Source organism: Callorhinus ursinus, unplaced genomic scaffold, assembly GCF_003265705.2.
Source record: "Callorhinus ursinus isolate GAN/ISIS: 27379988/994484 unplaced genomic scaffold, GSC_fseal_2.0 scaffold27, whole genome shotgun sequence".
Taxonomy (NCBI): Eukaryota; Metazoa; Chordata; class Mammalia; order Carnivora; family Otariidae; genus Callorhinus; species Callorhinus ursinus.
In genome coordinates, this window is record NW_027397089.1 from 5,581,720 (window position 1) to 5,597,715 (window position 15,996).

A 15,996-nucleotide genomic window follows, 5' to 3' on the forward strand; every position below is an offset into this window, starting at 1 on the left:
TGAATTCTATGTGCGGTATTCCCCTAGTGCTGGAGTTCTCCCGTTCTCCTTGATGGGTAAACTTGGTCTTGGCTTGCTGGCTGTTCTTGCTGATCTTCTGGGGGAGGGGCCTGTTGCCGTGGTTCCCAAATGTCTTTGCCGGAGGCGGAATTGCCCAGCCCTTGTGAGTCCGGGCTAAGCAAGCTGCTCCAGTTTGCTCTCAGGAGCTTTTGTTCCCTGCAAGCTCTCGGTACAGCTTTGGAGGACCAGGGTGAAAATGGTGGCCTCCCAATCTCCGCCCGGAGGAGCTGAGAACTCGGGGCCCCGCTCCTCAGTGCGCCCCCCAGAGGAGAGCAGTCACTCCCATCTCCCCGGTCTCCGGCTGCACTCCGTGCTCACCCGGCCTGTGACCGAGGGTTTCTATCTCTGGCACCCGACCCCGTGTGGAGTCTCCAAACCCAGCAGATTCCTGCGGTGCACTTCCACGCCGCTCTTCCCCGGGGAGGAAGGGGAGTCTCCCCAGATCTGCCGCTTGTTGGGTCCCTGCTGGAGGAGCAGTAGCCCGACTGGGCCGCGGATCACAGTTTATGGCAACCCCCAGCTGAGAGCCCGCGCCTCGGTTCCGTCTCTGCAGCCGGCTTCCCCGCTCCGATACCTGGGAGCTCTGCCGCACTCAGGCACCCCCAGTCTTTCTGTGACCCCGATGGTCCTGAGACCACACTGTCCCGCGAGGGTTCCACCCCCTGCTTAGCCACTGGAGTGACGTCCGTCAGCGGAGCCGACTTCTCAAAGTTCCGATTTTGTGCTCCGCGGCTCTATCACTTGCCAGAAGTGGCCGATGGAGGCCCCCTCGCCCGCCATCTATCCTCCCGAATATCGCCTCGGATTCACTTCTCCGCAAGTCCTACCTTCCAGAAAGTGGTCGCTTTTCTGTTCAGAGTGTTGTTACTCTTCTTATCTTCGATCTCCTGTTGAGTTCGTAGGTGTTCAGGATGGTTTGATCCCTATTCAGCTGAATTCCTGAGACCAGACGAAATCCAGGTCTCCTACTCCTCCGCCATCTTGCTCCGCCCCCCATCAAAGATGTTTTACTTGGAATACTGAGTTACATTCCTAAGTATTTTATGTTTGTATGGGTCACTTAAGGAAACTTGAGTGTACTAAATTTGGAAATTCTGAGAATCATAAGCTTTATTCAGTATATAATCTCATTTTTATGTGTAGTTCATTGTATACAGATATACAGTAGATGTTACTTAGGAGATGATCATTTGAAAACATGTTGGTTAATACTTTTTTTTAAGATGCTAAAATGATTTTAAATTTTTGTACAGAAACAGTTCTAAATATAAACAGATTAATTTTCAAAAGGCTGTTTTTGAATTTACTTGTTCCTAAATTCACAAAGACTAAGTAAGTTACGTTATAAAATGCCACCAGTGTCAGTAGGTTATTCATAGCTTTAAAGCCGGTGTACTCTTCTCCTTACTACTATATGTCTTATTGGGCTTCTTTTTCCAAAAAGAAAAAAGAAAATCTGCCTTACTAGTCTGTTGTGTCAGGTAACTACTCCCTTCTTGATGCTCCCCAGAAGTTTTGAGGGGTTTACTTAGTACTTAGATCTTGAATGCTGTACCGATTTGGACAGACCCACACCTTTGGAACAATTTGTGGCTTGCAACAAAATTCCATTCAACAGCATCTGCTTCCCCTCCCTACCCCACCCCCCCAGCTTTCCCCAACCTGGCCATTAAATTATCTCACAAATTTATGGCCTTTCCTTGAATTAACATTGACCAAAGGGGCTTTAGTAGTTCTCTGGCCACAGCTTAAATGTTTTCCAGTTTTTCCTTTCATGTGTCTTTGACCCTTTTGGCTATTACTCATTGCACTTCACTCCTCACATGTGGTGAGATTCCCTTTGTCCATCATGATTCCGCCCGAGTGATTATCTCACCTGTGTGTACAGCATAGGTTATTGCGTTGCCACTCTCACTTTCATCTGTTGTTCATTAATATTTAAGACTTAAACACCTTTTTCTCCTAGCACCTTCCAGCTCACTCCCTCTGTCTATGACACAATAGTTAATTTGTAAAATACCTCAAAACTAAGCATAGATAGAACAATTCACCTTACATCAAAGAATGACTCAAAAGGATGAAACTGAAGACCATCTACATTTAAAAGCCATCTATTGGTGGTGGACAAAGTTGACACTTTTCTGCCCTAATATTATCTGTGGTAATATTTAGGCTATTCAGTTGAAACTAATAATAGAAGAACTAGTCAAATACTGTTCATGTTTTTGAAAGTTATATTGGTACAGTGGTAGGTGAAATAAGTGGTAAAGTTGAAACAGGTTTTGTTTTATTTTGTTAGAAACTTGTTTAATGTTAGTGTTTGAAGACACCATTACACTTACCCTCTCCCTCCTATCTTGTTTACCCTTCCCTCCCCTATTCTGAATTACACTAAGATAAGAGAGCGAAACTGGATTGATGGAAATAAAAATTCACTAAAGTTGAGCAAAAGAAGATAGACATACAAAAGTACATTCTATGTACTTCCATTTATATAAAATTCTAGAATAGGCAAAACTAATCAGTGATGATAGAAGGTAGATTAGTGGTTAGCCTAGGGTTGGAGATAGAGGGGATTGACTGCAAAGGGGTATGGAGGAACTTTTTGAGGTGGTGAAAATGTTTTATGTTTTGATTGTGGTGGTGATCATGTGGGCGAATACAATTGTCAAAATTTATCAGACCATATATTTAAGGTTGGTGTATTTTATTCCTGTACACAGTTTCCATAGATAGTTATGTGGGGTGAGGTACATCTGTTTTCATGTCAAATGTAATGAGGCCCTATTACTTAGCTAATTCTAACTATAGATATATCTAATTCTAAATGTTCTAGAATATAAACCTAGAAAATTAACATGTTTTGTATTATGTGAACTGTTACCTGTTTAAGGTTAATTAATAATTGGTAATATACTGATATTTATGACTCGTATGAAACCTAAAAATGCCTGAAGACTATAAATAGGATCCTTTGGATTATGTAGTAACCTCAGACCATCAGTGAGTAGGTTTGTTATCTTCCTCTTGTCATATCAATTCTTTGTATATATCCGAAGGCTGGCTAATTCAATTTTGGTTTATTTGTATATCTTAAGATATTAGTAGAAAATGAAAATGTCGTGTGGTGATTATACTATTAAAACTTTATTCTTACTAATTTCTGTACTATAAAGAAATGCTACTTTTATTTTTCACATTTGATAAAAGGATAATAATGTTATAAAGGACATCTAATGACTAGTTCATTTTTTTAACTTCTTCTAATAGATGTGTATATGTGACATTTTATGCTTATTGAGAGCTTGTTTACCAAGTATGAGTATATTGCTTTCATTGATTCTTTTAAATTTGTTGTTGTTGTGAAACACTAAGTCATAAGTAGCATTCAATTTCAAGTTAAGTGTATTTAATAGAAGGAAGGTGTATTTGGCAGTAGTATTGTTGCTATTGGGTTGATGAAAAAAAACACCACATTTTATTTTTGTTCTAGACAACCAGATGTTCCAATATTTTATTACAGTTGTGCCAACAAAACTACATACATATAAAATTTCAGCAGATACCCATCAGTTTTCTGTGACAGAAAGGGTAAGTTGAATCCAACTGATAAAATTGTATATATATATATTTTTAGCATTATATAGTCCTGCTACAGAATAAGGTTAGAGTTGGTACCCTACCCATTTAAAATGGGTGGAGGTTTTGAAATGCATTAATATTTTAAGCAAATAAAAATGGATGTTAGTATGCTTTAGAGCAAGAAAAGATTTTAAAAATCTAGAATGCCTTCTATGCAGTTTAAACAAAATATTAAACTATGATAGTATTAAAGACTTTATTCTTAATAATTTTGCAATGTTTTCTCTTGTATAATTAGTTCTTATCTGCCAGTGGACTCTCTGATTTCTGTGTTATTTTTTAATTAGTGTACCTACCCTGGGGCATGCATGGTTCTTGTGGCTCAGATAGCAGACTTAGAGGGCGTGCCTTCCTACTAAGTTGGTGCTTTTTATTCATCTAAGAGGACAAACGTTTTGCAGTCTCAGGGTGGAGGGGTCTTATAAGTAAATATTATGAGGAGCAGAGTTTTGGAATTGGACAGTTTAACAAGACTTCTCATATGTTCTGGGGTCATGTTTTCTTATTATTGTTTAAGAATGGTGAATATTCAAATATTAATATCCAGAAGAGTTCCAAGGTTTGCAGACTTGATTTTTGAAGTGTAAACAGGATGGAATGAAATAGAGCATTTTCTTGCTCAGTGAACACACTATGGTAGGTTTATGATTTTAGTTGCATTCCTTTCAAGAGAAAACTTCTTTTAAAAATTAAACCAGTAGCTTAAATTTTGATATCTTTCAATTGAGGACATTCTCTTTTCTTCTTGTATTTCATACAGTTTAAATAAAATGAACAACAGAAAGTGAAATTGTTTCTAAATCTGATAATTTAAATGACAAGAAATAAAATTATTTTGTAAATTCTTAGCAAAGAATTGTTATAAAAAGTATGTCAAACTATGAACCTGGCTTTTATGGATTTGGTCAGTGAAGATGCCATATAGTTGTTAAGCTCTTGAACTCAGTAGAACACTTGTATGTAAAGTGACCTTTTTGAGAAAATAGGAAAGAATGACTCTGCTCTTGATTTCCTTAGAAGCTAATCACACAAAGAATACAGAATAACTTGATGGTCTCTGAAGAGCTTAGTCTAGTAGGACAATTCATAAAGAGATTTGGATATCCTTCTTGTACAGTTGGGCTGTAGGGCTTCATATGGACTGTGCAAGTAACCAGATGATGTGAATCCCATTTTTCTCCTTCTGTCTCTCCCCTTTCTTTTAGGAACGTGTCATTAACCATGCTGCAGGCAGCCATGGAGTCTCTGGGATATTTATGAAATATGATCTCAGTTCTCTTATGGTAACAGTTACTGAGGAGCATATGCCTTTCTGGCAGTTTTTTGTAAGACTCTGTGGTATTGTTGGAGGAATCTTTTCAACAACAGGTTAAGATTCATTCCTTTTTTGTCTAATTTCTAGAAGTGTTATACTGAAATTAAGGTGCTTTTACTTAGAAGAAGCAAGAAATATATACATTCCCATGTTTTGATATTTAAAAAATTTTTTTCTGTAAGATTTAATTCCAAACCTCCAAAATTATATTGATTAAGCATTAAACATAGTTAAGTTTACTGCATTCAGTGATTTCAGGGGGATTCCTTAGTGAGCTAGAAAGATCCTTGAATGAATCCAAGTTCTGCCATTTACATGGTGGTAGCCTTGTAATATAGGACATGTACCTTTTCTGAAATTGTTTTCTCATCTATAAAAATGGGAATAATAATATCTAACTTATAAGTGTATTGTAGGATTAGATGAGAAAATGCCTAGAAATAGTAGACACTTGAATGTAAATTTTCTTTTTCATTTAAGGTATTTTTAACGGTACAGTATGTAAAATCACGTCTTTGGGTACTTTGAACCATGTAATATGTGCAACCAGAATTTTCAGTCAATGCTATTTTATGATTTGGGGCTTTTTTTGTCCTGAGCTTATGAGATTATCTCAAAGATAATGTACGGAATCGTAATCATGAAAATCTGAGCATTAAGTACAATAGATAAAGAAAGGAAACTGTTCCTTCTTTATCCCCAACCCCTATTCAATATTACATTGAGCTGTATAGTTTGTATGCTTTGAATTACATATTTTAAATGAATGAATAGGTTTTCCTATGAAAGACCTTGTCACTATTTAAATTTGTTTAAATTTGGGGTGCTATTATTTATTTTTCAAAATGGTATGAGTGTGAGATGTATAAAGTACCCTTGAAAAGATTGCTTTGTCAAGGTCATGAATTATGTGGCCTTGTGATTTTGAAAAGAAATCCATTTGTTTTAAAATTCAACTGTCTGGTTTTTTTTTAACCATGGAAATGAATCAAGCAAACTTTTTTGTTTCCTTTCTTGATCTATTCCATTATAATTAGTGGAGTTTTTTATTCTTATGTAACAATTTAGGAAATAATTTCACTAAAAGCATCATTTAATTAAAAACAATTTATTTTTTATTGCAGGCATGTTACATGGAATTGGGAAATTTATAGTTGAAATAATTTACTGTCGTTTCAGACTTGGATCCTACAAACCTGTCAGTTCTGTAAGTGCTACAGTATAAATGGTGTTGACCTCTAACTCATAGTACCATTGTTAAATCTAAACAGTAGCTTTTGGTGCTCAGAAAGAAATTGCCCAAAATAAAGCATTGTGTTTAGAGGGAATATGTAAGGAATGTTTTCCTTACTAACTAATGCCTTGGTCTTCTCTTCTCCCTAGGTCTCCTTTGAGGATGGCCACACAGACAACCACTTACCTCTTTTAGAGAATAATACACATTAGCACCTCCTGAGTGAAGGAGAAAAACTTTTTGCCTGAGACATAAAATCTTTTTTAATAATAAAATATTGTGCAATATATTCAAAGAAAAGAAAATATGAATGAGAAGTGGGAATCATACCTAGGAAAAAAAAAAAAAAAAGAAAAACCCAAACCGAAATCCTATATATGTTGTGTCTGTTACACATGTCCTAGAAGTTATGCAGCTAACCATTGAATAAGCCCAACTGGAGTATTGCTTTGAAGATGACCCCTTCTGATATTTTCATAGCAAATGGGCAGTATCAAAATCAGAGCTTGCTTCTTGGTGACAAAGAGCCTGAAGGAAAGAAGTCAAACCACATCTAAAGAAAAAGGGATTGATAAATGCAAATGTTTGCGTCCTTCTGTTTTTAAAAGATGTCAGAATAAAATATGTAAAACATATGGAAAACTAGTCTAGACTTTAAAAAGTTGTGGTCAGGTCACACTGTTAATAAAGGAAAACAGGAATGGGTCCCTATGTTATAGCCATATCAGTGTTAAGCCATAATGACAAGGCCATTTATCCAATTATTTGGTCTGAGGAAGGTAACTGCTTTTCTTTAAACTCTGGCTATTGGCTTTTTCTGACTTTTCAAGGCAGGGTCGTGGAAGACTAAGGTGAATTCTTACAGGGGCAGGTACGTAGGTGCTATAATATGTAACAGATATCATTCACAAATTGTATAGTGGGCACTTATATAGGGAGAAGAAAGCACATTTTTTAAAAAGATGCTAAATTTTCTAATCTGATCCTTATGTTATTGGTATACTTTGGGAGCGGGAGGTGAGTAATAAAAAGGTTCACTACTGGTGATGAAAATTATCAGCTTGTAAAGTATTAAAAGGAAAAGTAGAATATTTTATATGTGTTTGGGTGAGGGGCAACAGGGTAACTTTGAATAAAGTAGAAACATGAGGCAAATACTTAAATAAGGCAAGATCATGTCAGATCTGAGAGATGATCATTAAACAATGTCTGGTAAGCTGTAAAACTGGATTATGAGTGTCTGCATTCAGTGTCCTGAATGTGACATTTTTTGTTATTAGATTGTGTTGTTCTAGCTTTCTTATTATTTAAGGATTGCTTTTAAATTTCCAGACTATGAAAGACTAAAAATAGAGGGAGATTTTGCTCAGGTGCCATTAAAAGCTGTATTTGGAATATGTGTGCCAACATCAGTTTTCCTTTTGTAATACTTAATGATAGAAGAATCAACTACCAGTCCACAACAGTTTAAGTCCTTCAGAGAAATGGGGAAATAAAATTCCAGGTAAGTAGCAAGGACAAAACTAAAAGACTAGATTTAAAATGGTGGTTTTTGGACATAGGATGTCACAGATTATAGTTTTATAAATGGATTTTTTTAAAGATAAATGTTTTCTTGAAAATCGTTGGTACAGATAATGTCTAGGGAGAGAAGGAGAAATGCCGATGGAACTGCTTTGAAGTAAAGGTTATGTTGAATGGCACTCTGCAGGAAATAAAAGCATTATTGTTTAAAATAGACACTTTACCATTAAGAGCCATTAAGTTGACTGATTAACACAGGTGACATAACATGCACTGATTTTTTATTCCAGAAAATTCCAAATAATGGATGAGCCTTCTCTGATTTCTGATTTCTTTTTTTCAGATACTATTTCCAATGAAGTTAGACTAGGAACTAATAGAATGTCTCTCAGAAGGAGTTTTACTTAGAATTTTAGCTATTTTAGACTGAATCTTAGTTCTGTGAATCTGCTTGCCAGGAAGTTCATTCAAGCTTCAGGCTTGGTTGGTTGGTTTTTTTTTAAAGGGAGGTAAACAATATTGATTTAAAATTATTTTCTTTCAGTTAAGATTTTAGCAGTTAAGTGTCTTTAAAAAGGATTTTAAAATTATTTTGGTGCTTACATACGACTTTTAATTGTTCCCATGTTTTCCAAATACCTTATTAAAATTTTAATGTAATTAATCTGTCCCATTAAAGCTGACTATAAAAGGAATTTCTTTAAAGCAAAATCTTGCTTTGCCATTGATTTACACTTTAATAGTTGAGAAAGGTTCTACCTGACACTCCTCAGACAGTCAAAGTCAGATCAAAGTAGTAAGATTCTTACCAGGTTTTTGGATGGTGAATGATGAAGTATGCCTGCATACCGGGATTTGTTAGGAGTTTCTGATCTCACCGAGTGTTTCTTTTCCATTGCCGAGAACACTGTTTGGACCTACTTATTATGAAGCTTTGGCTTGTGCCTAAGGGACCACCCTCAGTAAGGGACCCAACTTTATTACTCAATCCTCCTTTTTCATTTTATTAGAGTATTCATAATATTTATATATTCCAGCCTAAATATTTTAAAAGTTGAGATTTCCATTTATATGAAATAGGTTTTTTAAAAACTGTGTTTTGTATACTTTGGCCTCTAAAAAGAGATGTGAAATATTTAGGTGAATAATTCTCTGCTGCGGTTTTTGTACAGTACAAACTACCTCTTGGGAAAAGCTTAACCCAGTATTAGAATTACAAAATTACTTCTAATTCTCAATTTAGATGATTAATACCACATTTTTCTCACGTTTTATGATAGCACTGAATTTTCATAGAAAAATTAACTAATGCAAGCAAAGTTTGCAATCTTTAATACAAGCTTAACTTTGGAATTCATAAAGGAATGACTTAAGGTATAATTTTTTGATGGTATCAGTAGGGATATTTTATGCATCCTGTCTTTTTATGTCTTGGGTTAGTAATTCAAGTACCAGAAAGTAAATTTTGCATATAAATATGCAACTTGTATGCTTCAAAATTTAAAACTTTGAATCTTGAGTTCAAGATGCATATTTTTGATTGTTGAAAATTATTTAAACCTGAGCCAGAGGACTTTTAAAATTTCATCATGCCCTTTAACCTAGTAATTAAGTCCCTCCCCTTCTGTTTGGAGCGCTATTGCAAGCCTTCTGCAAGCCAAAGTGTGTCACCCTTTGTCAGCACTATCCTAACTAGATCACCATGTGTTCACTACATTATGGTATGGTGCCAGTATCCAAGTATTTCCTTATTGTAGTTTTCTCCTACTTTTGAAATATTTTTTAGTGATAAAATCACCTTGCATTGTCTTAACAGTAGGAAACAAACTGCTTTGGATTTTTTGGTTTTCTTGTGTTTTTTTGTTTTAAGAGAAAAGAGCATACACAAGACTCATTTAGAGTCCCAATCCTGAACATTTGGACTCCAAATAAATGACAAATATAAATTTTTGTCCTTTTACAATCATGTACCCCCAAATAAGCCTCAGTTCCTCATATTTAAGCTTCTTTTTCCTCATAGGAAAACTATGGCAGTCTTTAAATATCACTCTGTTACATTTGCTTTTGCTCCAGATGGAGCTAAATTATTGTATGAGATTGGATTTCTTTTGTATTTTCATATTAAAAAGTGAATGAGTGATGCAAATTGAGCAGTTGACTCAAGTCTATAAAACTGTCAACAGAGTTGAATATAAGATTATAATCAGTGAAACATTTAAATAGTTTTATCTATCTTAGCAACTCCTAACTGTATTGGATGTTTATCAGAAGGAATTAGATTAACAACTCTTCCAAATATCATATAACTCATTTATGCTACTTTGTGTAATAATTTTAAGGTAAAAATGAGCAGATATGGGGGAAAGTATACATTGATGAAAGCTGCATACTAAAGCAGAATTTCAGCAACAACTGATACTACTATAAAATATTTTAGAATCTTTCCTCTTTTCAAGCAGTTATGCAAATCAACTTGGTGATTTCTTGTATTAGACTTACCTTTAATTTCTTTAAAGTAGGATTGATACAAGTTGCCCAACCTCACATCTCCCCCCCCCCATTTATAGTTCCAGGTTGGAATCAGTATATCAAATAAAGTAGGGGCACACCAACGTTTTTTTATTCGTGTACCAGAATAGGGGTTTCTGGCTGTTAAAACTCAAGCGTCCTTTGCCATTAACTATCTCCACTTCGGGTCACTGCTGTCTCTCAAGCCAATTACATCTTAAAACCAACTAGTTTTATTTTTTTAAATTAAAAAATATGTATTTACAAAGTAATCTAAGCAGTGAGCATTTTTCCATATCTCTGTGTGGGCACATGGGACAACCATTACATTTTACTGAAGACAGTTGTTCATATTCCCAGAATATAATTACTAGATTTGCAGTTCTAGAAAAATAACCCTGTGGAAATTCATATGTGATGCCTGTGAACTTTGAAAATTACTGATGTTTGGAAACTTCAGGCTGACCTACTTTGTTATGTCCATTGTAAGATAACACACTATTTGGGTATTAGTCCCTTCTCAGATCAGTTTATCTACCCTGAGATTCTAAATCAGTTGTTTGAATGAGATGTTGATTGGAGGTGATGGTGTTGGGTTAGTATAAAATTAGTAGTAAGTTATCTAAGAAATGTTTTTTCTGAGTTGTATGCACATCTGCCTCAACTTTTTCTAGTATTAATTGCTTTAGGTGGTGACTGTTTTTAACTGAAATATTCATTACGGTATCAGGTATGTTGTGGGTAAAGAATAGGGATTACCAAAACTTCTTTTGAAACATAGATACCTTTTCTTTGTACTTACCATCCATCCTCTTTTCCCCCAAAACAGAAGGTTCTTCTCATTACATTGTAATTGTATGTATTAGGCATTCAATTAAGTGGTCTTAATATAAAATAATTAGGGATTTTCTTTCATACCGATACCTATTTTTATTGCTTAATCATCACAGAACTTTGTGTCATTTCTTTAATGCCACAGATAAAACATGCTTAGGGTGTAAATGTAACCCCATTAATGGTATCAGAAAACATTTAAGCATTATGTATCTATGTGTTAAAATTTATACTCATCTGGTAGTTTCTTTGGAAAATTCTCTTTTTTTCTCTGGGGAGAGAGGAGATGTGTAGTAGTTAGCAGTTAAAGATACAACACTAGAAGAGGAAAACTTTTTTTTTTAATTCAAACTTTCATTTAATCAAAAGTCAAAATGAATACTTGATCAGTGGAATTTATGGAATTGGTGAATAATCAAAATATAGTAAATTCTTAGAATAATTATGTTTTATCCAATCTCATTGAATTATAACTTGATTTCATTTTTATCATATCTATAGTTTGTATCTTAATCCACGTAACTCAGAAGTATCATATAGACATCTCACACTAAAGATCACCAAGTGCTTTGCTTCAGAGCTGGTTTTTCTGCCCTGGAAAGAAGTTCCCAGACTTTAGATGAGATTGGGAAAGATATTGCCCAGAAGAGTTCCCCCCAGATGCCCTTTATGGTGTTCAGAAAAATCTCCAGTAATACTGGACTAGAAGCTGCCCCCAAGCCTTGTGCACTGCAACTATGTGTGCAGCTTTCTGAGGATTACTAATGAGTCCAGAAAGGGAGCACACGCATCACTGCCTTCCTTACCAGTTTATGCTTGTGTAATTTTCTAGTAGGTGTGATTATTTTTACTTAGGTCCCAAATACTATATTTGAATAATTTCATGTTTTTAACATGAAATGCTGCAATCCAATGTACACTGATCTCTCAAATGCGAGGAAAGTCAGGATAATGGTTATATTAATACAGGGATTTGAGAATAAATAGTTTTTACCCATTAATTCATTGGTATTATACATAAAATATTTTTAAATAACACCTATTCTCTAAACTGACAGTCACTTAGTGAAGTCTATCCTTTTCAGCTGTACATTGTACAGTTAACATTGTGCAAGTGGAATGATCAAGATACTAGCAAGTCCTGCTTATCACAGAAGGGTAATCTTCACCACTTTGCGGAAAAAGACTAAATATTTACATTTAAAATTTTGCTTTCCTCACTGGCAAAGATCAGGGGACTTTTTTTTTTTTTTTAAGATTCTAGCCTAGTACCTTCCTCCCATCAGTCACTCTCACCCTGAGGCCTGAGCAAAATAATCTTAAATATAAGGGGTTTGGTGACTTCAGTGAACAAAAAGGAAACTCTTGGGAGAAGGTTATCAGGAAAATGGGTGATTCAAAAGATTTAGAAATAATAGTTGTCAGTTTCAAATTATGAGAACTGATTTTACTTACAAGCATCATCAGTCCCAGTGCAACTATGTACGCTTGAGCCCTCATTCTGTACATACTTTTTTTTTTTAGATTTCAGAAGTGGGTGTAGTTGAGGGAAGTGCTAAATGTGAACCCACTTTTCCAATTCCCCCAGCCTTCAATCAAGTCTTCATGGTATAACACAAAAAGGAAGCTCAGATTTCAGTAGAGAATTATTTCTTTTACAGTATTTCTGAAGATGAGGATCATTCTTCCTCAACTTAATCTTGATTTTAAACCTTTATACTGGGTACCTCAGAATGATTCCAAGGTTAGAACTGCCTTTTAGCATATTTCAGCTTCTATCATGTGTTCTTCCATGTTCATGGAGTCAAAATTAGTCCTCTCAAAGGAAAAAACCTAAATATGGACAGATAAATGTACTTTGGTGTTTTATATTCAAGGGCACAGAATGGAGTGTTAGGAAGCAATCTGGAAATAATTTTTCCTATGATATGTATGATTATAGGCTAGGATATGACTTTCCTTCTCTCACTGAAATGAAAACAATATATAGGTAAGAAACAGAGATGAAGACATGACAACACATTTGACAGGTAATGAGCTTGGGCATATTCTTTGTTACTTCCTAATCTTGAGAACCACAGTTTGCTGTTTTAGAGGTATCCAAAAGGTTCCAGATAAAAGCTTGCCCAGTGTTCTTAGACCTTAAGCGTGCTGGATGCCCTAAAGTAGGAGAGGAATTTATAACAGAAGCTCACAATGAAGAACCAGACATTCCGAGCCATCTGAGATCTTGCAATGAGAAGGCGCCAGGCGATGAGGAAGAGGGCAGTATTAAAGAGGTAGTGAATATTTCGGAGCCTGGGGAACAGACATATAGAATCAAAGTTAAAACAGCACCAAAGACCCAACTGTGTTATCTGAAGCTTAAGTGTGTGACCAGCAAATTGTTAGGTGCTCAGAGGTACGTGGCGTGACCTTATGACCTTTTGATTTTTACAGTTATTTCCACAACATGCCTTCTGAATAATCAGGTTTCCATAGTATTCCCATAACTCTCCCTGCTTTAACCTGTCTTACAAACAGGACTAACAATCTTTCTTAAACTTACTTTGATCATATTACCGTACCACAAATCTTCACTGGTTCTTGCTCAGTAGAAGGTAAGTTCTAAAGTTCTCAGTCTGCTATTCAAGGTTCCTCTCTGCAGTTTACTTTTCCAAGCTTATTATCTGTGCATTAAAAACCCTTTGCTTCTAACAGAATTATATCAGACTGTTCCGGTTCTTTGTCACATACGGAATCATGACTGAAAGAAATTTAAGGCAGTTTAAAGACTTGAAGAATGGTTGATTTGCCCATGTTAAAGAGCACAGTCAGGTCTCCTGCTTGTTGGGTATTCTTTATATCACATTATGACAAGATGTGGTAGAAGAAACTTGGGTTCAAATATGGTGCCGCTACTTCCCATGTCTTACCATGGACAAGTTACTTATCTTCTTTGAGTCTAAATAGTTTTTGGATTAAAAAAAAGAAAAAATGGGATAACAGAATAATCCCTCCCTCCTAGGGGTGTGGTGAAATCTAGGTGAAACAGTGTATTACAAGAAGAGAGTATACAAGGAAGGACCTGTAAGTTAGTAAATGCTCGAAAAATGTTAATTCCTCCCTTCACCCGCTCAAATTTCATGTCTGGTATAAAATCAGATACATGTGGTAAGTGCTTAATAAATATTAGCTGACTGATTATTCTTACCTTTTCAAATGTTGTTTTGCTTCTGGGATCCCAGCCATATCCTCTTTCAATAAGTACTTCTTAATTCCTAAAACATAATTTTCAATGTATTCCAACCAGTTCAGTTGGCGCACATCAAAGTTGAATACCTGAAAGGCAAGAAGAGATTATGGATTGCCAGATTTTCATTGCTGGAGACAGTCACCTTGTCCTTTTGATGAAGTTTCTTTTACATAAATGAGTGACATTTGGTTTGAGAGACTTGGTTTGGACCCCTCCAAAGGAGATTATTTGAGCTGTTATTTCAAAGGCATTGACAATATGGGTTGCCATTTACACAGAAATATTTAAACATAGATCAAGCACAAATATTTGACTTTTGGGAAGTCTTGTGAGGGAAAATTAAAGGAACTGGCATTAGTCTGGTAAAAGCTACTTTTTTTTTTTTAAGATTTTATTCATTTGAGAGAGAGAGAATGAGAGATAGAGAGCACGAGAGGGAAGAGGGTCAGAGGGAGAAGCAGACTCCCTGCCGAGCAGGGAGCCTGATGTGGGACTCGATCCGGGGACTCCAGGATCATGACCCGAGCCGAAGGCAGTCGCTTAACCAACTGAGCCACCCAGGCGCCCTAAAAGCTACTTTCATTTCAAGCAAATGGGGATTATTTTTAAAAGTGATGGAATAACTGGTTAGGGACCAAAACAAATTGTGCTTCTTTTCTTTTCTATTCTTAAATTTTGGTGGTGTTTCCTTGGCCTACCATCCTTTCCTACTTCATTGTGCAGATTAAGGTAAACTGGATAAGCAAAGTCTTAAGGAAAAGTTTAACAGAATTTATATTCTGTATTTGCTTTAGAGATGTTATCCACTATGTTGCTGTTAAATGAAGCCCTTCAAAAACATTTAGAGTTAAGTGGTAAGAGTTAGTGCTTCCCTTGGAACACTAGTGCATTTCCTCCTCTTGGACATAGAATGCCATGAAACTATATTTTCCCTTTCACTTTGCCACCAGAAAGCTCAAAAACAAATTTCCTGCTTAACTGCAGTGACTAGATAGGATCTCGTAGACTACACATGGATGGACATTCTATTTTTTTTGACTTCACATTTTAACATTTTCCCTAGTTTGACATTTTATTTCTCTTGTTCTTTTATTATATGTGTTTATTGCAAGTTAAATCTTTGTGAAATTATATGGAGTGTTAACAAAGCAGATGAGACTGAGTTCCAGAGAGCTTCATAGACTTGTCCAACAGCTGAAATGCTTTCTGAAAGTAATTATCACTTTGGATATGTTTGTTTTTTATAGTAGCACTAAATATTACTTATTCATCTATATAAGAGGCTTTTATTTTTCACATTTCTAAGTTAGATTTCAATGAGGCCCTAGTTTGGAATCCTTATTACATAGGGCGAATCAAACAATTCTAAGCCAGAGTTTGGCAATTATATCAAATTATTCAGGACTATTACCTTTGCTAAGGTATTTTGAAAGCGTATGTTAAATCCATAGCAGATTTAATTTTTTTTCCACAAAATTTTTGGTTATTTTAGGTTAAAATAGTAAAATGTCAAAAAACGAAACACTAAGCTATTACCTCTTGAATTATTTAGATGGATAAATTCCTTGGAGAGAATGCAATAAAAATAAGTGGACATAGATTTGAAGCTAATTTTAAAAATAATTTACAATAGCTAGAGCTTTT

At 35.4% G+C, this 15,996-nt stretch overlaps 2 protein-coding genes across 6 annotated transcripts in view; one reads left to right on the forward strand and one right to left on the reverse strand.

Moving 5' to 3' along the window:
- Positions 1 to 7,646, forward strand: part of ERGIC2 (ERGIC and golgi 2) — a 43,209-nt gene extending 35,563 nt beyond the window's left edge. The window contains exons 11-14 of the mRNA XM_025879875.2: positions 3,554 to 3,651; positions 4,908 to 5,070; positions 6,142 to 6,224; positions 6,401 to 7,646. Of these exons, the coding sequence (XP_025735660.1) occupies positions 3,554 to 3,651; positions 4,908 to 5,070; positions 6,142 to 6,224; positions 6,401 to 6,463 (407 nt within the window). The 3' untranslated portion in view covers positions 6,464 to 7,646. The remainder of the gene's footprint in view (positions 1 to 3,553; positions 3,652 to 4,907; positions 5,071 to 6,141; positions 6,225 to 6,400) is intronic.
- A 4,431-nt stretch (positions 7,647 to 12,077) lies between these two features.
- Positions 12,078 to 15,996, reverse strand: part of FAR2 (fatty acyl-CoA reductase 2) — a 141,164-nt gene continuing 137,245 nt past the window's right edge. For all 5 annotated transcript variants that reach the window (XM_025879954.2, XM_073877762.1, XM_073877763.1 and 2 more), the window contains 2 exons: positions 14,311 to 14,438; positions 12,078 to 13,415 (listed from right to left, as the gene is read on the reverse strand). In XM_025879954.2, the coding sequence (XP_025735739.1) occupies positions 13,253 to 13,415; positions 14,311 to 14,438 (291 nt within the window). In that variant the 3' untranslated portion in view covers positions 12,078 to 13,252. The remainder of the gene's footprint in view (positions 13,416 to 14,310; positions 14,439 to 15,996) is intronic.